Raw genomic sequence first — 27,937 nt, 5'->3', positions numbered from 1 at the left:
GTAGCACAATTTGCATAAGTAAGCCTATAAAATGTGCCGTAAATGGCTGCTCTCATTTGCTGTTCTGGTAAGCGAAATATCGACACAACTTCTTGTTAAAAAGTCATTTCATCAAGTTTTAGTAACAGTTTAGGGTCAGTTTAGCAAAGTTTGAAAGGGATTCTGAATCATTATTTCACAAACAGCGTCCATAAATCATTTCTCTTTTTTTCTGCTGCAGCAAAGAGCGAGAGAAAACCGTGAAGCTCGGAAGAGGATGATCTCAGATGAGTACAGGTTTATTATGGGAATTGTTGGAAGCTATTTAGATCTTGAAGCCTCTGCTGTGGAAGAGTTCATTATTGATTCAGAAGAGGTAAGAAAAATCAACCAAAATTTTTAGACTTGTGCTAACGGCAAAATATCTCTTGAAGGGAAAATGAGTAAAAAATGGTTATTTATGAGAACAGCAACAAGCAAAATAGTGATATTTATATTACTCATTGAAAATTATTACCGGTAATTTAGTCTTCATCAACACAATATCATTTTTGCTATGTTTGAATTTAATAAATAGACTACTCATGTAAAAGCTTAGTGTGCCTATACATAATTTTAGTTGGAACAATCGTGGCTTTTAGTTTAGCTTTTCACAGAACATATGCTGTAGACAGCGTGTAGGTCAAATTGTATTGTATTGTATCTGCTTCCAACCTAGGTTCATCTGTTTCAACCCCGAAGATAACACTCCGACAATGATCGAAAACATTTTGAATTCATTCAAAAGAAACCTGAATAAATACAATTCAAATTGTTTTAAGTGTTAAAGAGTGCATTCTTCAGGTTGAAAACAGATTTTGCCTGAAAACCAAATTCATCAGCTTTTTTTGTGAAGTACAGCTAAGGTTTTAGCCCAAACCACGTTTGTAAGATTCATACTAATATTATACATTTGTATTACATAAGTGATATAAATTGTATAATTGTCTTAAGAAAACTGATTTTTTTTTCCAGGCAGTGTACATGATAAACAACTTTCTAAAGCCAAAGGGAAGAAGATCATTGATGTTCTTTTATCAAGCATTTGATCAGGAGGGGCTTAGTTGTAAGTATAGTATCCTTATCATAAACAGGCGCGTAGGAGGGGGGTTCGAGGGGTTCGAACGAACCCCCTTTGGAGGTCAATAATGGAGGACCGAAAACACAAACTGTTGATTTTCAGCTTTTAGCAAATAGTGGGGGAATGGAAAACAAACTTTGAGAGTTGCAGCTTTTAAATTACCCTGCACGAAAACGCTAAAAGTATCGGGAAAGTATTAAATTGTTAGGAGAATGGATCTTAGTGCCCTAGTATTATATGTAGTCAAAATAATCCCATTGCTGAAAAAGTATTTCCTTAACAGGCGTCCGGGATTTGATAAATGGAGTATCAATAAACAAAATGCGGGGATTACAATTTCGGGGGACGCAGGTGATACGTGCATTCATAGTTAGTACTAACTATGGTGTATTTAGTGCATATTGACGATTTGACGCCGCTTTTAGTACATTGAAGGTGGAGCCGGGGTGGGGACTTAACCTTTGCAGCACACGTCAAGCTTTTGTAAAACGTTTAGTGTACTAAGCCGGTATGTATGTATGAATGTATCAAGTTAACAAAACGCCGAAAATATTGTTGTTATGACTAAAAATACCTGTTATTTTACACTCCATCGAGTTTGAAATATTGACGTACACAATGCTGAAAATAGCATTTCCCGGGCCTCTAGATTCAAAATATTCTGGGGGGACATGCCCCCAGATCCCCCTAGAGGCTCGCGCCTTCGGCGCTCGTATTAAATAACCTCCCTTAATAAATATTCCTGTCAATACGAACACCCTTACAAAAACTTCAGCTACGCGCCTGATAAACCATTACTTTGAATAAACAAACGAGAACATAGACAGAGTAGAAAAGAGTAATTTGAGTGCTCACATGCCTAAAGGAGAGCTCCAGTTCCCCGGGGGGTACTCCATATAATGGCCTGTTCGGGGAGGCTTTGCCTGAAAGGGGTACCTTTTTCAGGCTTCAGGTATATGAAGGGGTAGGGATTTCACAAGTTTAGGTATATGAAAGGGTAGGAAATTCCATTATTAATATATTTAAAAAGGCCTTTACTTTTAAAATATTTCGAACAGACACGACTTATGACTGTACATGTTGTTTTGTGAAGGTATATGAAAGAGTTACCTTTTCCAATAAAAGTTATACAAAAAGGGGTGTCTTTCCTGTCAAAAGGTGTATAAAAGGGAAAGGGGTCGGACCTTGGTGTGGGGTCCCCCCTCCTTTGGCTCCAGTTTGTAGAGTATAAATTCACTTAGTGATAATTATGCTAGTTTAATCCAGTGGGAGGGGTATCTAGAAGGTCTGATATTATCCCAGACCTTATAGATTTCAATTCCATTGGATAGCTAGCCTTACACAACTGGTCAGGATCTAGGAATGGAGGAGGTAAAAAATTGTTTTATGCTACATTTTTCATGGCTACAAAGCTAAAAAGTGTGGTTTGGCTGGAGCCATGCAAACCTGTGTTTTTGTGGGTATCTTTTGGGCATGGGCAGGCAATGACTGACTCACTCTTACAGCAGGGTCTGGAAGGGGTGGGGGGGGGGGGGGTCCTGATAATGCATTCCCACTCCTTTTTTATGAAAATCCCGCATCCCGCATTTTTTAAAATGCCTATCCCAAATCCTGTTTTTACTCCCCCAAACCTGCCAAAAAAATCAAACGGAAGATTAATTTCAGCAAAAGCTAGAAAATGTTAGATGTAGACTGGCGCTTTCGATTGATATTTTGAACTCACGCGTGAAAAAAAAAAAACGAACTTTTCATACCTTAGTATGATGAAAGAGCACTAAAGACGTGTACAGGAACAGTGCTTGCCCGGTTGATTCGGGTTCGCTGCTTGAACCTCCATTTGTCTCGTAACGACTTCCTGATTTCCCGACAGAAAGGTTAAAAATCCCGCATCCCGTGCCTAAATTTGGGTTTATCCCACCTCCCAGAGAGCAGTCAAATCCCGAATCCCGTCAAGATATCCTGGGTTTTCCCGAATCCCTGTATTTTGTTTAAATCCCGGATCCCGAAAATACCCTTCCAGACCCTGTTACAGCAGCTGGGCCCAGTTGTTTGAAGGGTGCATAGCGGTGATATGCTGGATAAATTGCTATTCAGTGGAATTATGTTAACAAAACATACTTTGCTATCGACTGGATTGCAATTTATCCTGTGGATAGCCTTAACACAAGGTTAGGAAGACCTGTTGTCCATGAACTACTTTGTAATGCTTATATACCGAAATGCTCACCTTTAGTTATGGAATGGCTAATGAAAAATTTAAATAGAGAACACTGGACCATCACCCACCAAACTGCAGGGTAACTGCTTTACAGAAAAGTTAATGGGCAGAAAAAATCAGTGTAGCAAAACAGTCCTAAGCTTCCTGTAAACTGAGATCTTCATTGAAATTTACCTTCAAACCTACTGTGACCAAAGCCCAGGGGGGGGGGGGGTACTCTGGCTTGTAAATGACGGGGATGATCGAAGGATTTTTTTGGGTTGGAAAATTTGGCAAGTATTTTTTTGGGTGAATTGATTTAAATAGGGGATTTTTTGGGTATTAAAAAAAAAAACGAATTAAAGTGCCTTGGCGTATTTATGGTATGATGAATAAACAAACACAAGCTTTCAATTTGTTATAGTTTTCTTTGTGTTTTGTGCTTTCTGTTTTTAGGGGTAATTTGACAAGGGATTTTTTGGGGGGTTATTTTTGGTCCAGGGATTTTTTTGGGTAACGTCTGAAGTCTTAGTGATTTTTTTGGGTCCTGAGTTTTGCCTCCATGCGATCATCCCCTTCATTAACAAGTCGGAGTACCCCCCCCCCCCCCCCTGGGGACCAAAGTTGCTTGAGAGTTTTTAAGTCTGGATGAGCATGGACCAAAGCGTTTGAACTCTTGTCAACTCTTGTTTATATCTGCACATACAATTTAAGGGAACCATGCAAACACTAAATAATACACATATTGTTGTGTTAACAGTCACTGAAGTGCGAGGCCGTTCTGTGCTTCATGCTCCCAAGTCTGGTAAAGTACATGTGCTCCTTGTGACTGATGGACTAGAAGAGGGATTGACTGGAACTCTGGTCTACTGTGTCAAGACAGATGCCAATAAGGAGCTAAAGATGAGAAATATTGCTGATGTACACATGCAATTATTTTACAAATATCATTTTATTATGTAGGAAAATCAATGGGGAAAAGCATGGTACTGCAGATATGGTTTAACCTGTTTTACCCAGAATAAAAGAAATAATAATAAATAATAATAAATGTTGTTTATAGTGGTCATGCACTTAGCTTCATGACCACTATAAACAACATTTATTTTTATTTATTATGTTTATTATTTTTTTTGCACTTAGCTTCATGCACTTAGCTTCAACGGCCTTATGCGCCTACTGGTGCGAAGAGGCTTGATGATGATGATGACTTAGCTTCAAGATAGCTAGTTTGCAGGCATGCCACTGAAACAGAGGAAACAAATATTCTAAATGATTTAGTATATTTGTTTCCTCAGTCTGTTTCAGTGGCATGCCTAACAATATTTAAAATCCCAACTGGCAGGAGGCAGACCAGTTGGCTATATACAAAGCCTGTTCGAGGATTTGAACACAGTATGACAGAGAAACAAATCCAGCTAGTGGCAGCATGGAGGTTTTGAACCTGGGACCTCCGGATTACAACACCAGCGCCTAAACCACTTGCCGGCACGCTGCCTCCCTAAACTTTAGCTTTTCTACGGTAAAATCAGTTTTACATTTAAAGGAGGAAAACTTTGGTAACCCAAAGAGTAAGAAGAATTGTGTTCCGTTTAAGTGGGATTTCAGCTCCTTGGATGACCCAGAAAATGCAACCTCTTTCCCAGGGTCTCATCCTATGATAGCCAGTTTGCATTAATTATTCATTTAAAGAGTCAACCAACTTTGAAACTTTAACCAGTTAACTTTTGAAGAACCTGTTTTTTCTTGTTGTTGGTGATTTAGGAAGCGTGCTTTGGTATGATAAATGTAACAGAGGCAGGATCCCTCATTCCAGCTCTCAGAGCACATCTTACTAAGATCTATGTACCTGCCGTTAAAGCCATGTCCAACTGGGGAGAGCTCACACAGACTCCACAAGGCGTAAAAGCCAGCAAAGAGTTTGTTGAATCATTAGACAGCTTTGTTCATTTTATTGATGGTAAGGCATGAATAGTTATACTAAAAATTAAAAATATTGAATAATATCCAATCAGTTGGCCACGGTCAAGCTATATTTCTAATAGACTGTGCCTCTGACTGAATAGCATATTGTACGAATCTTTCTCATTGTGTTTTAACCAAAATTACACATACCATCAATTTAACCTTTTCTTTATTAAAACTGTTAAATACAGTGGACTTTGCATTATCAGGGCCCGGGGGGGGGGGGGCACTCCCTATAATGGCCTATACGGGAAGGCTCCGCCCGAAAGGGGTACCTTTTTCACGCTTCAGGTATATAAAAGGGTAGGAATTTCACAAGATTAGGTATGTGAAAGGGTAGGGAAATCTGTCATTTAGGTATTTAAAGGGGTCTTTAATAACAATATTTCAAACAGACGCATCTTACGGCTGTATCATTTTGATTTATTTAACACTACATAAAAATGAGAATAAGACTTCCTGTGTAAGGTATATGTCATGTCATTTAGGTATGTGAAAGGGCTACCTCTTTTCAATAAAAGGTATACGAAAGGGGTACTTTTTCTGTCAAAATGGTATATAAAAGGGTAAGGGGTTGGACCTCGGGGCGGAGCCTCCCCGTATCAAACCTTTTCAAGTAGCCCCCCCGGGTATCAGGGTTGCCACAGGTCAGGAAATGGTTAGGGAAAATAAAATTCTAGATCTTCAAGGTCAGGGAAAAGTCAGGGAATTTTATTTTGAGTCAGGTAAAATTGACATATTTGAAGAAAAGTCAGGGGAAATTGAATTTATATCACTGTTGATGTAATAGGCGGGGAGAAAGTTTTCAGGTCAATTGGATCTCAGCAATGTTTTGGAAATTATGGATTCTGCAACTAGATCTGACATTTTGCATTTTTTTGTGAGGGAAATTTGATTTTTTTCAGGGAAAAGTCAGGGAATTTTGCAAACTGAAGTCTGTGGCAACCATGATTATGATATTTTGTGATAAGGCAATGTGTCATGTCTGTACTCCTAAGCTTGACCTTGTTTTAGCTTTTTTGTCATTCATTTTGGTATGGTTTTGGTATGACTATAACCTTAAAATTCAACTGTGAATTGGCATTTTTAACACTCATTGAGTTATACAAGCTACATACAGTTGTGTACAATGTGGCATACAGTTGTAACACAAGTATCTGTAAATAAAATTGCTAGTAACCAGTCAGTTGACATGTACTTGGATTGATTGCTGTTATGTTGGCTTTAGGAGCTCATGCATCAGTGAATGAAGCCATCAAACTGCACCCATGTGATGTGTTAGATGTGAGTTCTCTTGAGGGTCCAGCTGACTATCAGGCTATAGCAAACAATACAGAAATACTGGCTGCACTGGATGACCTGGTGCACTCTTGGTGCAAGCAGATTGAACAGGTAAATGGATCTCCTCATTTTACTGCTACTTTTAATGTTGCATGTTTCTGAGAATTTTGTGTTCATGCAACACTGACCAGAACGTAGGTTTTCTGCAGGATTTACCAGGTGGGAGCCCAGGAGTCCTATGGATGGCCACTTGTCAGAGAAAATTGATATGAATAACTGTATACAGAGTTTTATTTTTAGAAAATGTGGAAATCTTTAGATACCTTTGTACTCATAACTGCAGAAAAACACCTTGCATTCTCCTCAGTCTCCTACAGGGACAAAGTCAGACCTTATAAAAAATTTGACTCCCACGTTTTAAATCCTAGCTTAAGGCCTGCACACAATGCAAGCCTTAGGTAAAAAACCTTATTTTTTGTGGTTTAATTTCAATATGTTTCGGCTTTCTATTGATAGAACATTCAAATTTAAGCACATAAACGCCATACGAAAATACGGTGTTCATGGAAAACCATAAAGAAACAACAACATAAAAAGTTGTCTAAAAGATGCTGATTTTAACTTTTAAATGGTTCACATGAGGAGGCTGATATTAATGACAGATATGATGTGGTTAACCCAAACAGTATCAAAACTAACCCTAACTAAAAGCGTGTCTAAAACTATTACTCTTACCAAATGCTAACACTTTTCACATTCCTAAATGAGAATACAATGTAAATGGACACGCCTGCTAATGCGATCCACTTAAGCTAGCACTCCTTCCTTTCTTACTGTTTAAGTGTTCTGCCTACTTAGGGAAGTGGTCATAACAAGTGTACTCAAAGAGGCCCCACCTTGTGTAGGGGTAGGCCTTTCTCGATTATGCTAGTAAAACTGGCATTTAATGCTACTAGAAATTCTCGCATAAAGCCAAAAAATGCTAAAATAATGCCTGATTTCTTTAAAACATGCCACTTGAATTCCAAAGAATGCTATATTTTAATTCAAACAAAACGTACAAACTCTTACATTATATGCTCATATCAACAACAGGTGATACTTAATAATTGTTTGTTTATAAAAAAAATATAAAAAAAATAAAATAAAATAAAAAACATATGTAAAAAAAAATTAAAAAATATATATTTTTCAAAAAAACTAAAAAAACACACACAAGTAACACAACACAAGTACACAAGTAACACAACGCACAAACAGTCGAAACAGACAGAAAACAATCAAATTAAGTAATCAAAATTGTGAAACTTTAGGATTATTTCTCCTTCTGAGTTCTGTGTGCTGAAAATCTGGATCACAGTCATGAAAAATGACAGAAAATGCTAGAAATTCTTTTTCAAGAAAAAACGAAAAAAAAAAAAAATGCTCGTTTTCCCAAAAAATGCCAAAAAAAAATGCTAGCATAATCGAGAAAGGCCTATGTAGGGGTAGGGGGTTATGCAAGATTAGCCAAATGTACAAAATTTATTGGCTTCAAAATTTATATTGAGTTAAGACTTCCATATTAGGTGTGCATGAAGCTTGAATTGCTGGAGAAATGGCACAAGGATGTTTGAATCTTTTTCTTAGTTTCTACTCCTGATAGAGTGGGGGCTATACAAACAAGACACCGGGGAAGGGGGTACATGAAGAGACCACCAATCTTTTTGCAGAGTGGTGGGTCCTGTCTGAGTACAATGGTTTTGATCATTGCATTAATTGTTGGGTATCCAGCAACTTCAAATGTTAGGAAATTATTATTTTTTTTATTTTTTATTTTTTTTTATTAATGCTTACAACAATGCTTACAACAATACAATACACACAAGGAAGGAAAAAATTTACAAGGTAATAAAGAAAAGAAACAAAACGAAACGATGTATTACAAATCTCTACACTACTTAGCCATAGGAAAATAATAAGCACAAAGACGATAAAGGGGCAGGAAAGAGAGGACGAAATCAATATGGTGGCAGAAATTAAAAATGCAGGGCTGTTGGTGGCATTGCCAAGGCAAGTGGGGGTAGAAAGTGGAATGTCAGGGGATACAAGAGTTTTCTTTGGTTATTTGACCTTTTTAAACTGATAAAATTTTTCAAAAGTTCCCATTTCTTCTAAGTAGTGGCTTTTGTTATCTGTGTTCTGTTTCATATGCAAGTTTAAGATATTGCCGAAAACCATATATGTAGGGGATAGAAAAAAAAAATTATTGTTGTAACCACTGGCAGGTGTTAGCAGAGAGTGAGCAAATGAGGAAGGAAGCAGATGATACTGGGCCCATGGCAGAACTGGAACACTGGAAGATGAGGATGGCTAAATTTAACTCACTGGTGGAGCAGATCAAGGGTGCTGACTGTAAAGCAGTTATAAGAATACTGCTTATTGCCAAGTCTAAAACACTCAAGGTAACTTGCAAGAACACTGGCCCACTCTTTTGAGTTATGAGAAGTTCAAAGTTGTTATTGCAGTTTTCAGTGATATGCAAACTCTGAAATTCAAAATCCAACTAACGATTGCATTTTATGCTGCCTTCGATCCTAATTATGGTGGCAGACAACGTAATATGAAAAACAGAAACAAACAAAATGGATTGAAATCTACCAATCACTACTGACAGACGTGACCTTTTGACCCGGTTGAAATGAACGTCTGTTTTCGAGAGGTCCGCTAAGATGATTGATGGCAGCGAAAAGTATAATCCATTGGTTGAGCATTGAATTTCAGAGAACAATTTTTTTTTTAAATATAAAAAAATATAAAAAAAAATTTTTTTTTTTTTTTTTTAAAAAAAAAAAAAAATTAAAAAAAATTAAAAAAAATAAAAAAAAAAATAAAAAAAAAAAAAATATTAATTTTTATATATTTTTTTAAAATATTTTTTTTTTTTTTTAAAAAAAAAACTATAAAAATAAAAAAAAAAAAAAAAAAAAAAAAAAAACAAAATAAAATTAGGTTCTTATACCGGTTTTACATATTACTGAAAATCGCAATAAAATTCTGATAGTTTGGATTGCAAGTATATTCTTGAGCAGATATGTTTTTATGGTACACCCCTTGGAAACTACATGTGGTACTGTGGCAAATGTAACCATTACATTGAGTCAAACCGCAGGGCCCATAATATATCAGGCTTATACCATAATATATTAGCGTGTGCGCTTAGTTCGTAATTAAATGGTTTACATTTATTTACGTTATTTTCCTTATTATTTTGTCTTGTCTGTAACTGTGCTCACATCGTGGGTGGCTCCTAAAATGTTCTGCAATTGGCATAGGATTTAATGGAGCCGAAACCAATTGTGGAATTGCACGCATTTTAGGCATCCTACTGATGAACAGTTACGGCAATTAGATATTTTTAGGAGCGTCATTACGTTCATGGTCTGTCCCTTAAAATTATACGAAGTTTGGAAGTATTTTCACTAATAAAAACACGATAAAAAACACTTTTCAAGTGTCCATTGTCCGTCTTGGAGAGGTGTCCGTCTTATAGGGAGTTTGGTTACAGTAAAATGACTGAAAAACGGCAGGGACCATCCCCAAGGGTCCGTCTTATGGAGGTGTCCGTCTTGTTGAGGTGTCCGTTAAGAGAGAGTTGACTGTAGAAGTCAAGTCGAACCTTATACTTACAGACGTTCTAGAGATGCAAAAGATAAAGATTTATAACACTAAAATTCTAACTCTAGTATACACAGTATTTGAAGGAACTGCTCCATTGGGTATCCAATTTCTTTTTCGGAAGCAGCATAGTATGTATGACCTGAGACCTCAGAACTGCTTAGTCTTGCCCAAGCCAAAAACTAACCTTAAACTGAAATCAGTTTCATACATTGGCGCAAAAAGGTGGAATAATTTGCCCAATGCCTGGAGGGCTAAAGAAAGCTTAGCATCCTTCAATAGGGAACTAAGGGCCCTCAAAAATTTCGATATTGTAAATAGAAAATTGTAAATAGGCTAGTGCATGTAAATATTGTAAATATCTTATATTGTAAATAAGTTTAGTTAGTATTCGTATTTGTCTTAGTGTTATTTTTGTTATGATTATTTCTTAGGTAACTTAAACACGACCACATCAGCTATGCTGTAAATTTATCGTGTCTAAATAAAAGATATTATTATTATTATTATTATTATTATTATTATTATTATTATTATTATTATTATTATTATTATTATTATTTACAGGTACTTACCTGGTGTAAAAAAATTAGTTAGTAATTCCATTTTTTTTGTCACGGGCATAGTTTTGGCGTGAGCTGGACTGTCGCATTACAGATGCTGCCAATGAAGCTAAGGACAATGTGAAGTATCTGTACACACTGGAGAAAGAGTGTGATCCACTCTATCATGCAGACCCGGTATGATCCACATTAAAATTTCCCAGTTGCTCAGTTGAAATAAATTCACCACTGTTAAATTGTTTCACAAGACTTAGCTGATTTCCAGTTATGTACAAGGTAATTTTAAACATGTCATTAATCCGGCCAATATTTAAGGTTCAACATAGTTTTATTCCTGGAGATTAATTAGGGCAATTTTCACTGCCAATTTTAAGTTACCATTTGAGTGCATCCAAAGCCTAAAATGAAGAAGACAAAAACTGAATTCAGTTTATAATACAAAACTACAAGCTGACAATGTTAATGAACTACCTTATTACATGAAATTTTCGCGACACGTTAATTCCATGATTTTGAGGTGGGCATATTTCGCGACACTCAAATTTCGCGATTTTGCGAAAGTTTTGTCTTTCGAATTACCTTATTATAGGAAATTAACGCGTCATGAAATTAACGCGAATTTCAAACATTCGCGTTAATTTAAGTCGCGTTAATTTTTGTTAACGTTAATTTCCGCACCGTTAATTAAGTGGAGCATTAATTTCCATGACGTTAATTTCCATTATTTTGGCCCCAATTTCTCCTTTCAGTCCAGACGTTCTTAACTCCAAGAAAAAAGCATTATTTTATCTGCCACTATCATTGATACTGCAAAGAACGCTCAAAGTGGAAAAAGCACCATGAACATTGTTTTCGTTTAAAATTATACGCCTAAGTGTTGAAATAAATTTGTTCCTGTTGTGTACGTCGCGTTATTTCCTTCATTTTGAAATGTTACCCCATCTGTCGCGTTAATTTCCTTTATTGGGAAGTAATTTTTCCTTCAATTCGCGTTAATTTAAGTCGCGTTAATTTCAAATACCTTAATTAACACAAGCGTTAATTTCCTATAATAAGGTATTAAATTTTGCTTTTTTTGGGAAGGCACAATTTTCATTTCTTAACAATATCATTTAACATGCCCTTGAATTAAATAAAACGACTTCCTCCAAGGAACAATAACGCCAAAGGACGGGACTAAATCTCGGCAATAGCAACAACAGATCAGTTCTCACAATGTCTACAAGTTATTTTAGTAGGTCATGCTTGTACGTGCATGAGTTATTGTCAGTAAATTGACGACGACATTCATTTACATTAAAAGTTCCTTCTTTCATTGGTACTAAACTTATTCTTTCTTGATTATTGACATAATGTGAGTCACTTAATTTTCGCGTCATGTTATGTTCGCGACACTTATTGTTTGCGTCACTTTAATTTCACGATTTTTTTAGAATCGTGACATTCGCGAAATTAACGTGGCGCGAAAATTTCATGTAATAAGGTAACCAAGTATTTTCGATAACTTGTAACAACAACAACATTCTCCACCATTAGAAAGTTAGTCCTTGATCTATTTGGTCCAAACTGAGGAGTGTCTTATTTTTCTGCCTTATAGCTGCATTCGGTGAACAGATTGATTATATATAAGACATCTGACATTGTGTTCTACTTCTGTTTTTAAGGTTTCTATGATTGACTGTATTCCTAAGGTGATCAATGCTATTCAGATGATACACAGCATATCTCTATACTACAACACCTCTCAGAGGATGACATCGCTCTTCATAAAGGCAAGTTATGCACTTTTATGCACTTGTTCACCTAAATATTGTGAGGCTATAAAGTTAAACGGGAACGCTCTATCCAAGGGAGGGAGAGCAGTGTTACAGAGAAATAAACCAGTTGTAGAATAGAAGAAGGGAATTGCGAAGTTACCCTTGGTAGTCATCCTCTGTTACTAAAGAGTATCTTGATATGCTGGCATTGTGGAACAGCCGTCGAAAAAAACTAATCAATTATAATTTGACGTAGGGTTTAGTGGTCAGGTTCTCAAAGTCTGTGTCACAGTGTCGCTTTATAACGCCTCTTTATGCGTTAATAGTTGTCTTTATACGACTTTTCTTCAATATTACAATCGTTATAACAAGGTGTATGTTGTTATTTTCAGGTGACAAATCAAATGGTGACTGCATGTAAGAACTACTTAACTGACCGAGGCGTGACCCGAGTGTGGGATCAACCAAGGCAACCCCTGATAGAGAAGCTCAAGGCCTGTCTGAGGTTAAACCAAGAATATCAGAGATGCTTCCAACGAACAAAGATGAAGATCGCCGAGGATCCTGCAATGAAACCATTTGAATTCTCCGAGATGTACATTTTTGGCAAATTTGACACATTTTGCAAACGTTTGAATCAGGTGTGGGTCACATATTTAAGGAGCTATGTCGTCTTTTTCTTGCAATTTTTGACCTCTTTCTTAAACTGCATAATCTCTAAGCCTAAAAAAGAACATGAAATATCCATTCAATATATCAAATCACCTCAGCTAATTGTTCTTAAAAAACCATTTTCCTGAGCACTCATTCAAATTAAACATGACTGTTTTTGGGAGAGATTCCGACTACCTTATATTTTATTATAGGAAATTAACGCTTGTGTTAATTAAGGTATTTGAAATTAATGCGACTTAAATTAACGCGAATTGAAGGAAACTGAAATTACTTCCCAATAAAGGAAATTAACGCGAAAAAGGGGGTAACATTTCAAAATGAAGGAAATTAACGCGACAAACACAAAGAAAAAAAAAGTTGAGACGACAGGAACAAGTTTATTTCAACACTGGGCGTATAATCCTAAACGTAGGGCTTAAGCGAAGGAATGTGACCACCTCCAGCATTCTTTACAGTTTCAGTGATTTACCGGCAGATTTCCAACCTGTTGAAATAATGCCTTTTCCTATAAGTCAAGGACGTCTGGACTGTATCGAAAAAACTGGGGCCAAAATAATGAAAATTAAGGTCATGGAAATTAACGCTCCATTTAATTAACGGCGCGGAAATTAACATTAACAAAAATGAACACGACTTAAATTAACGCGAATTTTTAAAATTCGCGTTAATTTCATGAAGCGTTAATTTCCTATAATAAGGAATTTTGAATTTCAAACACAGAATTTCTGAAATCCTACGTAAATCCTTGTTTTGTAACCAAAAGATGTACTCAACATAGTGTTATATTTCCAAATACTCGAAGTCTGAAAGTATGCCCCCAAAATGTACCCAAGTTACGATTTATACAGTTTGAATCGAGAAAATCATCAATTTTCAGAGCCTTTGGTTGTTTCTGCCTTTTTCAACCATTTCATGCCATCGTTGTCCGCTTTTGTTTATATTTCCATCATTGACTGGTTTCTCGTGAAAAGTTACAATTAACAAACTGCTGTCATTGCTGTTTGCTGTTTCAGATCATAGAAGTGATGAATGCATTGGAAACGTTTTCTGTTTTGACTGAGTCCAAGATAGAGGGAATTGAAACAATCTCCAACAGATTCCAGCATATGTACTCTGCCCTTAAGAAGAAGCCTTATGATCCGTTGGATCACAGGAAACCGGACTTTGAAGCCGATTTCTCTGAATTCAGGCGGCAGATCATTGACATCGAGGTTCGTTAATGCTGTTTTTTTGTGTGCTTCTATACTAAGGCAATGAATAATTTGCGTTTTCGTTTCTTTGAACAGAAACACTTAGAAATGTTTATGAGTGGCTGCTTTGAGAAAATTGTTACAATTTCGCAGTCCCTGGAGCTACTTGACAGGTATGTCAGATGCCCTTATTTTATGACAAGATAGCAAATCAGATCAGTTCCTCCGTTTCCCTGAGAAAGAAATAAGATGAATTTGAGAGACACCCCTTCCGGTTTTCACTACAGGTATAAGCATTACCATAGTTTAATAAAGTGATCCATGAATTGTTTTGATTTAGATTTGAAAAGCTTGGAATTCCCAGTCTGCAGTCATCCATCGAAGAGCGGTATGCAGGCCTTCTTCATCACTTCGGCAAGGAAGTAGAAGTCATATCGAAGGTACAAAAGTCTTCTCAGTTTACAGCCGTTTATTGGGTCTAATCGTAACGAAACGTAACGTAACGTAACGTGACGTGACGTGACTTGACGTGACGTGACGTGACGTGACGTGACGTGACGTGACGTGACGTGACGTGACGTGACGTGACGTAACGTAACGTAACGTACGTAACGTAACATAACAAACTTTATTGTAATTGGCAATCACCTTTTGATGCAAAAGGTAACGTTTTGGTATTCGTTTGTATGGCCTGTGTTTTATGAACTTTAAACATATATACCGGTATTCATTATGAAGAAATGGAGTTATCACAAAAAAACAACCCGCAAAGCTCCAGCAACAAATTTGCTTCAGACATCAACTTCGTTCAAATACCCAATTTTAATAAAGCTCTCATGTGGAAGATATTGCACTTTCCAAATCGCCAAAAATAGAACTCGCAAAGCTCCGGCGCCCAACCTCCCCCCCTTTTTTTTTTCTTCCTCCCCCCTTCCCCCCCCCCCTCCCCCCCCCCCCCCTTTTTTTTTCTTTTTTTTATATTATATTTTTTCTCTTTTTTTTTTTATATTCCCCCCCCCAACTTCACTAAAAAAAACCTATAAAAAAAATCTTACCTTTTACCCAAGTCTCAAATCCACAAAATCAATTCCTTGAAGCGTTTACTACTGGACAAAAAGTAAAGCCTGGTTTTCACTAGCGACGCAAGCACGAGAAAAGGAAACATTTTGATTCTTGTGTTCAGTTTGACATAGGCACAAGCACAAGGAGGCGCGGTGGCCTAATGGTTAGCGCGCTCGACTCTGAGTCGAACGGCCCCGGGTTCGAGGCCTGGCCGGGGCGCTGCGTTGTGTTCTTGGGCAAGACACTTTACTCTCACAGTGCCTCTCTCCACCCAGGTGTACAAATGGGTACCGGCGAATTTACTGCTGGGGGGTAACCCTGCGATGGACTAGCATCCCATCTAGCGGGGAGTAGCAATACTCCTAGTCGCTTAATGCTACGGAAACCGGGATAAGCTCCGGCTGTATGGGCCACTTGGCTCGGTCACAGACTTTACTTTTACAAGCACAAGGATCATAATGCAATGCTTTTGTGCTTGGGTTTGCACTTATGCTTGCGTCGAAGACGTTTTCACGGTGAAATAGGAGCTGTTATCTTTGCGCTTGTGCTTGCGTCCCTAGTGAAACGAATATGTTCATGTATTCTCGTCCATGTTATTGTAATCCATTGTATTTCTTTATATTTGCAGATGTACCAACGGAACTGTGAAAATCCCCCAGTACACCGTGACGTACCTCCTATCTCCGGTCGGATCAGCTGGGCTCGTCAGCTCATGAGGCGTATACGCAATCCTATGGACATATTCGAACAGCATCCCAGTTGCTTGAAAACACCAGAGGCATTTAAAATTATCCGTAACTTTAACCAGCTGGCAACTGTTCTGGTCGAATTTGAGATTCTTTATCATAAGGGCTGGCTTAAGCAGGTGGAAGTTGCCAAGACAGGTTTGTAGTATTCACAATATAACGGTATGTTAGTGGAGCACTTGTTACTTTTCTATAGCAGGTTGCTTGGCAAGAAACTGTTTCGTACACAAAATGTTGCAAGTTGTTGTCTGTAATTTGAGGTTTGTTGCAGAAAATAAAAGTTACAGTGATATAACTTTGCATGCAACTGATTAAAACAGAACAAAGAAGCAAATAGAAAACAAACAAAAAAACCACATAGCAAACAAAGCAAACGATTTAAACATGGCCTGCATAACAACGGCAGTGCTTTGCGACGTGTCTCGAAGTTCAGTTTTATGCACATTCATGAAACTGATTAACTTTCATACTACTTTTGTCACAAAGGAGTGTACCAGTTGCATTAATACAACCATATAAAGCTTTGCAATAACTCTAATTATTGAATTTGTTAAAAAACATTGCAAGGTTTTTGCCGACACTTTTAAAAATTTGCTGTAGAAAGCTGCATATTGACACCTTTAAATTTGCGCATCTTCCAATAACGAAAAAAGTAAGATCCGTGTTTTTTTTTCCTTCAGGACTTCAGGCATCGCTGCTAGTTCGTCATCCAGATACTGGCGAGTTGTACGTGAACTGTGATCCTCAGCTTATCCAGCTGATCCGTGAGACTGAATACATGATGAAACTGAAACTACCAATTCCAGAAACGGCGCGTCTGCTGTACTTAAGACGAAATACCATTAAGCTTCTGGTAGATGATTTAAAGGTGGGAAGTTAATTGTCAGATAGACTGTCAGTGAGACAGACAGCAAGCCAGCCAGGCAGACAGACGGATAGATAGACAGACAGACAGAGAGACAGACAGCAAGCCAGCCAGGCAGATAGACGGATAGACCGACCGACCGACCGACAGACAGACAGACAGACAGACAGACAGACAGACAGACAGACAGACAGACAGCGAAAAACATATTTCAAATAAGCATAACATGATTAAAAAATCCAACTGGAACGGGGCAAATCTAGACCAGTTGGCTATTTACCGAAGCTTGATCGAGGAGCAGCTGAGGAGTTGAACTCGGGATGACCAAAAACATATCTATCTATAATAGAGGGGTAGCTATAGGGCAAACTAATTACTGAAAAGCTTGATTACTTATGGCAAACTCAACTCGCTAAATTTAATTTAACTTTTATCCTCGTCAACTTTTTGTAATCCAACCAAGAGTGCAAACTTTTTACAGGTACATGTTCTTCGTGGCTTCAACATCAAGGTCGCCCATAAACCTATACGTACCATCTCGAACATACTGAAAAAAAAACAAAAGACAGGATCGAGAAAGAGGATACCAGAGGAATTGTATATAAGATCAAGTGTAACGATTGCGACTGTGTTTACATTGGTCAAACATCACGCGCGCTTAAAACACGCATGAAAGAACACGCAAAGGCCTTCGCAACATTGGACAAAAACTCTTTGTTGGCAAAACACCATATGCTTAGCGACCATCAAATAGATTTGGAGAGTGTCGAAATTGTTGACAGGTCAACGGTGTGGAAACAACGACTAATTCTTGAAGCTTGGCATTCTGTGCGAGATAGGAACGCTATAAACGAACACATAGCGCTACCAAACGTTTACAATAGCATTAAGAACTCATAGACTCATTAAGAATGCTCCAGAGACTCTTGTTGCACTCGGAAAGTTCATTTAGCTTCTATCACACATTCGTTACATATTTTAACAGGACGCCGTTGAACAATTGCATTTTTATCTTGCTGAAGAAGGCAACAGTAGTGGCCGAAACGTCCAAAAACAATATTTTTAGCCAGTGTCAACTTATTAATTCGAATTTTTTACATTTATTTTCTTTATTAACAGATGATGCTTGAAGATGTTAACAAAGTCCGCGCAAAGATCCCAAACATCTTTATGCCTTTGATGGCACCCCACATGCAAAGAGTAAGTAGGTTTTCATCGTTTTATTTGTATAGAGCGGTTTTCACTTGAGTGTCGAAAGTAAATTGCGTTTGTTTTGTTTTGCATTACTACGTTTTGTGATTGGCTTAAAAATCTCGCGCCACTTTCTCAGCCAATCAGAACTAAAACCAAAACCAATCGTGACTCGCTCGCGCAGGTTTTCCCGCGCTTCGTGCCAGCTACATGTATTTGCTTCGAGTTTTGATTGGTTCACTGGATTGTCTGTGTCCTTTGTGATTGGCCAGAGTAATAATTTTGGATTTGGTTTTACGACACTCAATTGAAAACAAAAAAAAAAAAAAAAAAAAAAAAAATAAAAAAAAGTAGTATTTATCTTTATTGCTCTAACGTGAAACCATCCTTCAGTGACCGAGCTAGCTTTTCTTTAAATGCCAGAATATTCTTTTGTTTGTTGTGTTAAGGTTGAGGGAGCCATCAGTCCAGGTGTTTCCATGCTGAATTGGAACTCACTGAACATACCTTCTTACATCTCCAACGTGTACGGCCGGTTGCGAGAAGTGGATTTACTGGTCAAACAGGTTAACGACATCCGTGATGCACGCATTGATGCAGTCTTGCGAGAGATCAGTGAAACTGTGTTCTGTGAACTGCCTAAAGACGACCCTTGGACCATTGATGAATTTATTACAAAAACACAGGTTACAGAGAACATTACTTCAATCATTTTCACTTTTCTGTTCCTACATTATTCATTACGATCGGTTCATGGCAAATTAATTTGGCAGGAAAGGGAAACTCTCACAGGTTTTTGCTTTGAGTCTTTATTGACTCCTTGAGCTATTTGCAGCAGTGTTTTTTGCTAAGTCGTTAAGTGTCAGTTTTAGATTTACAACAGCAAAAAGATAAGCCCTCCAAATTGAAACACGGCTGTACTTGTGGCGGTGAACTAACGCAGCCTGCCCTGCTATGTCCGATATCTTGTTTCAACGAATACAAGTTTACTAGAAACAACCATGGGACAACCGTGGAACAGTTACTACTCAAATAGATACTAGAGCGGTTTTCACTTGAGTGTCGAAAGTAAATTGCGTTTGCTTTGGTTTTGCATTACTACGCTTAGTGATTGGCTTAAAAATCTCGCGCCACTTTATCAGCCAATCAGAAGTAAACCAAAACCAATCGTGACTCGCTCGCGCACGTTTTTCCCGCGCTTCGTGCCAGCTACATGTATTTGCTTGAGTTTTGATTGGCTCGCTGGACTTTCTGTGTCATTTGTGATTGGCCAGAGTAATAACTTTGGTTTTGGTTTTACGACACTCAATTGAAAACTGCTCTATTAGACGCTAATTCTACTGTTTTCTTTTGTTTAGTGTGACAATTTAGCACGAATTGCAAGATGTTGTTTCATGGCTTACATAACATCACTCTAACTCTTAGCTAGATTGTAACGGACTATTTCTCTGCTGTTTTATAGAAACGTTGCGAGCCTCTTGGAAAAGTCCTGGATCACATGAGTCTGTGCGTGGAAGAAGCCGTTCATGAGTTAGCCAGTATCTTCCTTGACAGCTTAGAAAGCATTGGTGTCTCAGCACTGGGACCCAGGGCTCCGTCTTCCAAGTCCTCAGACAAAGAGCGTGATCGCAAACTCGAGAACAATCGTGGAGAAAAGGACAAAGATGGACAGAGAGAGAAGACGCCCAAACTGCCTGATGAGAAAACCATAGACGAAGAAATAGATGAGTTGATTCTGTACTTTAATCACCGCAACTTTGAGGCTCTTCTGCGTGCTACGAGAAACGCTTTGGATGGAATGAAACGCAGACTGTTTTGTACCAGGTGCGTTAAGCGACCATGATTAACATCGTCACGCAATGTGTCACGCAACTCGAAAAGTGTTGCGTGACGACTGAAAGGAGCTCACAGGCGGCCCAAGCTCACGATAAAAAGAAAGGCTCATTTGTCACACTGTTCGTTCTGCCCCCCGGGCCGCCTGTGAGAAACTACACTCAGTGGTGCTTGAAGCTAACAAACGTTGTTTTACGTTACTAATTTTATTTGCATATTTCGAACTGTTTTCTATTTAGTACAACGCGGTCAACATATGGTAAGGGAGCATTCTCGTCATCTGGTGGTATCCCAGCAACTACCTTCAACAAAGCTCCATTCTTCAAGGCGGACATAACTTTGGTCATTCCACACGTGGTAAGGCAGTGGATCTTTAGTTCTGACATTTATTTGTACTTTACATAGGAGCGATTTTCGATCGAGTGTCGTAAAACCAAAACCAAAGTAATCACTCTGGCCTGTAATCACAAAGGACACAGACAATCCAGTGAACCAATCAAATCTCAAAGCAAATACATGTAGCCGACGTGAAGCGCGGTAAAGCGTGTGTGAGCAGTCACTATTGGTTTTGGTTTTAGTTCTGATTGGTTGAGAAAAGTAGCACGGGTGTATTAAGTGAAAGTGAAAATTGCTCTAAACGCAAGAAAAATTGCTCTATTGCAATTCTAAATCAATCTCTTTTAGCATGTTTTAAAATTACATTACTGGTTGGCTGGAAGAACTTTATGGGCTAGAGTAACCAAAAAACCAGTTATATAAAAGTTCTATTGAAAAAAGGTGGACTTTCGGGAAGGCGGAAATATGCTTGCGATCACACAACTAAATAAACACACACACGCAGACACAAATAATAACCCATCGACCATCCCTTAAACACAGTTTACAGTAAGTTATAACTTGGTCTAAGCTTCAGGTTTAGCCTTGGAGAGTACAGCTTGTGAATCACTTTTGTCCTTATCCTTATAACGTATAACCAAACCACCTTTTCTTGTGCATAGGTCATCCATCCTACCCTGGACGATATCCAGCAAGCTTTGAACAAAGCTACTCAGTCAGTGCTGGATGTTAACCGGTCTGTGGCTCAATGGGGACAGAGGAGATTCAAACAAATGGAAATTAATCCACAGGACGACTCTGCTCCTGGTCACATCAGAAGAACCGTGCGAGCTACTGAATCCAGTGAGTTGTCATATAAAACGAGCGTGGCTGAGTTGCCAAACTAGTTATCAAGCGAACTTCGCTTAATCGTGGCCTGCCTTGGAATCAAGAAAAACTATTTTTCTTGGCCATTGCCAATTCACGCAACGCCGTTCGTGATTAAAGATTACACAGTTTCATCCATTACAAAAAAAAACAACCAAAAAACCCTCTAGGCATGAATGGCCCAGTTGTCATTAGTAACTAGCACTCACAATGTAGTCTGTTCCAGCCTTCTCAGTCCGGGGAATAAATGCCAGTTTTGGCAAATCTTCGTTGAAGCACGAAAAATTTCCGAATTATTTTATCCAATCAAAAACTAGCGCGAGAGCTCAAGAGTACTCCGAAAGCCGTCGCGCGTATAAATACGTCATGTTACTTAGCAACTTCTGAGACGAAAACCGCGGCTCAGTCACTTCTCGGAAAAGTGATGTCGCCATCAACTGGCACTTGTTCCCCCGACTGTTCTATGTTCTCGTATTTTTCCTCGATCGTGGAACGCGGAAAACAAATCGCGCATCGCCCCCACCTCCTCGTGCTTCGCGCTTGCTTCGCTTTTTCTTTTGTGTTTTTTTTTTTTGTGTGAACAGTCTACTCACAAGATATTAGAACACCTTTTGGTCAAGAATAATTTAATAAGGAATGGCACTAAGCTTTGATTCAGTGTTAATTTACAAAAATTCTGAACCTAAATTTGAACTGTACTAGGCGGACAAAGTCGTAACAGGACAAGTCCAAGTCCCAGGAAGTACATTACGTTACGTTACATTACGTTACGTTGCCTTAGTTTGCGTTGCATGTCATTACAGGCATTTCATTTTAGTTTATTACTATTGCTTCTAAACTTGTGTTACACACTTTCATCGTAAAATCCTTTGTTTGAAGTTACAACGTTACAACGAAAACGTCCAGAGCGTTCACGGCTTGAACAGAAGCACTGTTATAGACGGTGACAAACTATTTGCTTTAAAGGGCAATCGCACAACATACTAATGTAGATGTACTTTTCACCTGTAGAAGAGGAGATTCCAGCATCAAAACTGAAGAACTACTACAAGAGCGTATCAGAACACAAGGACATCACCAAACTGCTTATGGTGCTAACTTCAGTGATCAGCTCCACTAAGGCTGAAGTTATGACATGTCTGGACTCCTTCACACAGTTCCATTCAGTGTGGGATGAGGACAAGGAGAAAGCTGTAGCTGTAAGTAGTGCCGTTGATCCACGACGTAAAAGCGCCCTTTTCTTCATGATGCATTGAGTAAAACTAATATAAAGCGGCATTCACACGACAAACTATTGACCAACTCGTGTTGGCAAACTAGAGTTGGTGTGTGTGAACGACGCAACAACGGCAAACAAGTTGGCCAACTGTTGGCGACAAAATAGAACTTGTCTCTATTCTCACCAACAGTTTGCCAACTTGTTTGCCAACTGTTGTTGTGTCGTTCACACACACCAACTTGAGTTTGCTAACATGAGTTTGCCGACTTTAGTTTGTCGTGTGAACGCCGCTTAAGACTAAAGCCTTTGTATTGCTAGTTAACAAGTCACATTCGCACTCAAAAAGGACAATGAAGTCAATAAACCAATTATAACTTAAAGTAATATTTTGAAGTCGGTGACAAGCGCTAACAGAGTTTCGAAAATCAAATCGTCATTTTGATATAATGATGATGTATTAACATGACAATGTAATAGCCACCTTGTGGAATCATCAGTAAACTATTATTATAGTTTTAGTTTAGTCCCGAATTGGTAAGAGAAAAAACAAAAACAAAAACTAAAAAGAAATGCTCTTCTCATTGGACATACCATCAGTCAGTTTATTGAGCTGTTTCGAATTCCTTGTTATAATAGCTACTGAGCTCAGCAAACGGAGAACCAAAACAAACACATGCTTGCTTTTGACAGTCAATTGAAAACTGATCCACTATAAAGCTTTAATGACGGGGTACATGTAAGTCATCCCATGATCAAAGCTCGATTTGCTGTAAACGTGACAAACACAAAAGGTTTTTGGACATGTTTTTTAAAACACAAACTTGTGCAAAAAACCTGACTCTTGCCCAAGTGATGATATTATTAGAATCCGAATCCAGTTCCAAATCTTGCCCGGTATTGGCCATTGTTTCCAAAATCCTAAATGGAGTTTAAATATTTTTGTTATGTTTTCTACCGTCGATAACCATTTTATCCAAGATTAAGTGCATTTAAGACCTTTTGATTTGCGACAAGAGTAGCCTAAAATAGCCTGACCCAATCGGTATGTCAGTAAACGTTAACGATACTAATTTTCATTTCGGTTACATGTAGGATTTTGTTGCCTCGGATCCAATTTTGTCAGAATTCAAGGCCGAAATCCTGAAATATCAGGGCGTAGAGCAAGAGATTGAAAACATCGAAACATCTTTCAGAGTCGGCCACGGAGCTATTGAAATGTATTCAGGTAAGAGGTCCTTACAGCGGAATTGAATTCGCTGTAGTAAAACTAGAAAATATCAATGACTCACAAGTTTGTTAATGTAGAATAGGGTTAGCTTATTTGTGGTTGATCTTTGGTAAGTATCTTTGGTTGGCCTTTCATTCAGTCTGAGATTTTTACTGGCGGTTAAGACTGTCTGCGACGCTGGCTAAGGGATATACTTACTGTGCTGAATTCTGGAACATTTTTTGAGTCTTGGCTTTGGAAAAAAACCTTACGACTGAAAAGTTAAAAAAAGCCGGGCAGTGGAGTTTTTTTATATCAGTGAATCATGCAAAATAGGGGAGTGGAGTACAGTAACATTATTGGTGCGTAATAAAAATGAATTCAGGGGTCGCCAAAATTCTATATTAACGCAACGTTAAAAAGTGCAATCGAGATCGTTTGTAAGCACGTATTTTTGCCTTTTTCAAGAACCATTCAAGCTTGCCCTACGAGTTGAGATCAAAGCCTGGAAACTTTTATTTGGACACAGCATCAACAACAAATACAAACAGCGTATGGACGAGATCACACAATTCGTTTCAGAGTACAGTAAGCGACTCAGCCGGCAGATCAATGACTTGGAGGATGTTAGAAATGCTATGGCTGCTCTAGAGGATATAAGACAAAACGAGATTAGGATTGACATGATCCTTGGACCCATAGAGGTACTACTGCTTATTGATTCTGGATATATAGAATGATACAGGGGTGCGCGGAGATTTGAAATTTCTCTTCGAGTGTTTAACTCGATATCTCATAAGTGGGCATATGCACAGCGAACGGGTGATATATTGAGTTGATCACTCGAAGAGGCATTTCATATCTCCAAGCAACCGCCTATTATTTTGTTTATTTTATAAGCACACTAATAACGAAGTTTTGACAATTTGCCGAAGACTTCTGACCATTTTCCGAAGATTTATGAAGATTCTCCAAATGTTGTCTGAAGGTCATACGAACGTTTCCGTACATTTCCAAAAATCACCGAAGGTTACCGAAATTTCCTGAAGACTTCCGACGATATTTCGACTATAAATTTAATAAAAGGGTAAAATTTTTTAATATAAATTTAAATAAAAGGGTCATACATTGTATCAAACATAATTAAAGTCATCGATATCACCACTGTAAAATTTTCGTAATTTTTACGTGTGTTCAATTGCGGTTTTTCTCAGAACTGGAAATCATTGTAAAACACTGCAGTTTATATAATAAAATATGATTTTCATGATAAGTCAAGCTGACCGTTCACTGTACGTTTGCCCTTGTCAGGAAGCTTATGGAATGCTGAACAAGTTCGAGGTCTCTGTATCTCGTGAAGAAGTGGAGGGAGTCGACACTCTTAGATATTCCTTCGAGAAACTTCTTGCTCAGGCGGTGAGTGAGAATGCCTCAGTTGTTTTTCTTGTGATATAAAACAATGAATTTAACTAAAATGACGCTAGATTTACTGTGCTTTATCTGCCCTCTTATCGATATTGAATCGTGATATTGTCAAAGTAGCTGTGTATGCAATGAGGCAACCTGTTTCACAATATAACTGCAACGATTGTTAGATATATCACAAGTTTTGAGCGATAGCTGTTCATTAGAGCGACACAGGTACAGATGTACGCTAAATAAGACGAGTGCCAATTTAGCAGGGAGAAAAATCCATTTCAAAATTTCACTTACATATTCCCAAAGTACAGTTCTCAGAAGACAGCATTTTTCAAAAGCTAAACTTGAGTGCACACTTTATTCTTTTCTTTACAGGGTCAAGTACAGGGACACTTGGTAAAGATTCAACCCAAATTCAAAGCTGACTTACTGGAGAAAGTTGTGGTCTTTCGTGACGATTCCACCAACTTCATGTCAGACTACGACGAGGTATACTCTCGTGAACGATAGTGATATTTATTTTTAAAGGAGTTTGTTTTTAAGAGATTTTACTCGCTTGCTAATGTATGCTTCAAATGTGTTACAGGTTGGTCCAATGGTTAGTGGTATCACTCCACAAGAAGCCAGTGACAGACTCAACACGTTTCAGGTGATTACTTACAGAGGCAGTCCTCAATTTTTAAAACGACTTTGAGAATCTCACAATCACTCCTGGATCATAGGAAACCCGCCGGAACAGTGGTTTGATTTTGTAAAATAAATTGATGTTTAAGTGTGAGATTTAATGTCGGTTTGAAAACTTGGAAAATTTGAAGGATTTGTGAAGCCTGCCACCCAGATTTTTTTTTTTTTTTTTTTTTAATAGTTTATTGCAAACAAAAAAGAAAAAAAAAACAGCTACATACATGTACAATGTGTCTGAGCTTTAAAAGCCTGCCACCCAGATACTGTTTTCATGCAAAGGGTTGTGCAAAAGGTCCATTTTTCTAGGAAGTCTCTTTCGATATATTTTTGCGTGAATTCGAAAAGTTGTACTCATTACACTCTCAAGCAAATTCCAGTATATTTCTGTTTCAAGACGTTTTTAGCAGATGCGTATTGGTTATTTTACAACTAAAGGATGCAAATGCACTACTCTTCATGACATCATTATCCTTCCGTTTTTAGAGTCGTTTTGACGCCCTGTGGCGTAGATACACTACTTACTCCGGCGGTGAACAGCTGTTTGGTCTCACTGTGACTGAGTATCCTGAACTTGCTCGTACTAAGAAAGAGCTTGGGCTGCTACAGAAACTGTATGGACTGTACAATGCTGTTATTGATGGTGTCAATGGCTACTATGACATCCTGTGGATTGAAGTTGACATAGAGAAGATCAACAATGAACTGCTTGACTTTCAAAACAGGTGTTGTATAAAAAAAATCATATTTTGTTTCCGTACTTTGAGACTCAGTTGCGGCCGGGAAGGGTTTGAAAGTCAATGGACTCCAACATCGATAGCAATTTGTTGATTTAGGGCAAAATTTTGTTTTGATAAGAACCTAAGGCGTTGACCGACTGAGTCCTTTGCTTAAAAGAGCAATGCCACGATATTTTAAGTCATGTTTCTGATTACTTCCAAATTTAAAGGCAACCTCAATTGTAGTATTATTTTTATGTAGAAAAACATCAAAGGAGTAATAAAAACGCGAACATAACCAAGGATGGTTTTAACTGATGAAGATTAAGGCGGATTGCGATCGAATAACAAACTTGAATATAGTAAAAGCTACTTGCCATTCGAGGTTGTATTTTCAACCGTTATACTCTTGACGTTTAGGCCCCTCCTTTGATGGCTGTTGGTTAAAATTAATCTAAGTTTTCGTTCAAAGTTACACAGTAAAATCCTGATTTCTCGAGCCTCCCGGTAGGTTGAACCAAAAGTCGTTTCCCTTGGATTTCCCTAACTCAGACAAACACTGCAATTTTTTCTCCCGGTTTCATGAAGCAATTTTCGTTTCCCATGGAAGTTCGAGTCGGGATTCTACTGTTTTGCCAACAATCCAAGTTTTTTGATCCAACGCTCGCTGCTAAAGCCCATAAACAATACCCTCATCCATCGGACTCTTCATTCTTCAGGACCATTTCACACTTTGACTCTCTCCACATACTGCCACGTTGCAAGCGTACAAATTTTCTTAGTAAAAATTACACTGTTAATTTTAACACCTCAGGTGTCGCAAGCTGCCTAAAGCCCTAAAAGAATGGCAAGCGTTCAACGAACTGAAGAAGAAGATCGATGATTTCAACGAGTGCTGCCCACTTTTGGAGTTGATGGCCAACAAAGCCATGAAGGAGCGTCACTGGGATCGATTAGCTGCATGTACAGGACACAAGTTTGATGTTGAATCAGAAAACTTTCTGCTCAGGAATATCATGGAGGCTCCACTGCTGGAACACAAGGAAGACATCGAGGTCAGTGAATAACACTATTGCAGACTACATGCTTTGCAATCGCAAAGCAAAAGTTCATTGCTAGTTCCCAAGCACAGCCTATACACAATTATACTTATACTTAACAATAAGATTACAAGTTTGATATAAGCGAATAGTCAACAATTGTCCTTTTAAGGAGCAACACGCGTGCGATCGTGTTCTATCAGTGGATAGAAGAACATGTCTGAGTTTCTACTAAAAGGCATATAGCCTTACGCACGTTACGTCATGTCACGTCACGTCAGCTTTATGCTCCCACGCGGAATACTAGTTGCATTTGTCGTGTTTAAGATACACTTCACTTTCCATAATAATCAGAGCTGTCGTTAAGT

General features: G+C 38.2%; 1 protein-coding gene and 1 long non-coding RNA gene across 2 annotated transcripts in view; both read left to right on the top strand.

Annotated features, from left to right (window-relative positions):
- The window catches only part of LOC144662313 (dynein axonemal heavy chain 8-like), a 79,660-nt gene that overhangs the window by 393 nt on the left and 51,330 nt on the right, over positions 1 to 27,937 (top strand). Inside the window, exons 2-28 of the mRNA XM_078523098.1 lie at positions 221 to 355; positions 994 to 1,084; positions 4,057 to 4,217; positions 5,061 to 5,256; positions 6,490 to 6,653; positions 8,810 to 8,986; positions 10,826 to 10,939; positions 12,427 to 12,534; positions 12,912 to 13,160; positions 14,208 to 14,405; positions 14,481 to 14,557; positions 14,725 to 14,824; positions 16,075 to 16,330; positions 16,873 to 17,060; positions 18,177 to 18,257; positions 18,698 to 18,934; positions 19,711 to 20,072; positions 20,321 to 20,438; positions 21,080 to 21,260; positions 22,296 to 22,483; positions 23,596 to 23,728; positions 24,179 to 24,414; positions 25,022 to 25,126; positions 25,505 to 25,618; positions 25,716 to 25,778; positions 26,297 to 26,535; positions 27,344 to 27,584. Coding sequence (XP_078379224.1) covers positions 221 to 355; positions 994 to 1,084; positions 4,057 to 4,217; positions 5,061 to 5,256; positions 6,490 to 6,653; positions 8,810 to 8,986; positions 10,826 to 10,939; positions 12,427 to 12,534; positions 12,912 to 13,160; positions 14,208 to 14,405; positions 14,481 to 14,557; positions 14,725 to 14,824; positions 16,075 to 16,330; positions 16,873 to 17,060; positions 18,177 to 18,257; positions 18,698 to 18,934; positions 19,711 to 20,072; positions 20,321 to 20,438; positions 21,080 to 21,260; positions 22,296 to 22,483; positions 23,596 to 23,728; positions 24,179 to 24,414; positions 25,022 to 25,126; positions 25,505 to 25,618; positions 25,716 to 25,778; positions 26,297 to 26,535; positions 27,344 to 27,584 — 4,512 coding nt within the window. The remainder of the gene's footprint in view (positions 1 to 220; positions 356 to 993; positions 1,085 to 4,056; positions 4,218 to 5,060; positions 5,257 to 6,489; positions 6,654 to 8,809; positions 8,987 to 10,825; positions 10,940 to 12,426; positions 12,535 to 12,911; positions 13,161 to 14,207; positions 14,406 to 14,480; positions 14,558 to 14,724; positions 14,825 to 16,074; positions 16,331 to 16,872; positions 17,061 to 18,176; positions 18,258 to 18,697; positions 18,935 to 19,710; positions 20,073 to 20,320; positions 20,439 to 21,079; positions 21,261 to 22,295; positions 22,484 to 23,595; positions 23,729 to 24,178; positions 24,415 to 25,021; positions 25,127 to 25,504; positions 25,619 to 25,715; positions 25,779 to 26,296; positions 26,536 to 27,343; positions 27,585 to 27,937) is intronic.
- On the top strand, positions 1,101 to 1,868 carry LOC144662323 (uncharacterized). Its single transcript, XR_013572427.1, has 2 exons — positions 1,101 to 1,405; positions 1,451 to 1,868. It is a non-coding gene; the product is annotated as an uncharacterized LOC144662323 (long non-coding RNA).

The sequence above is a fragment of the Oculina patagonica genome, chromosome 8 (assembly GCF_052425735.1).
Source record: "Oculina patagonica isolate OP01 chromosome 8, crgOcupat, whole genome shotgun sequence".
NCBI lineage: Eukaryota > Metazoa > Cnidaria > Anthozoa > Scleractinia > Oculinidae > Oculina > Oculina patagonica.
This window is presented reverse-complemented; position numbering and strand designations above follow the sequence as displayed.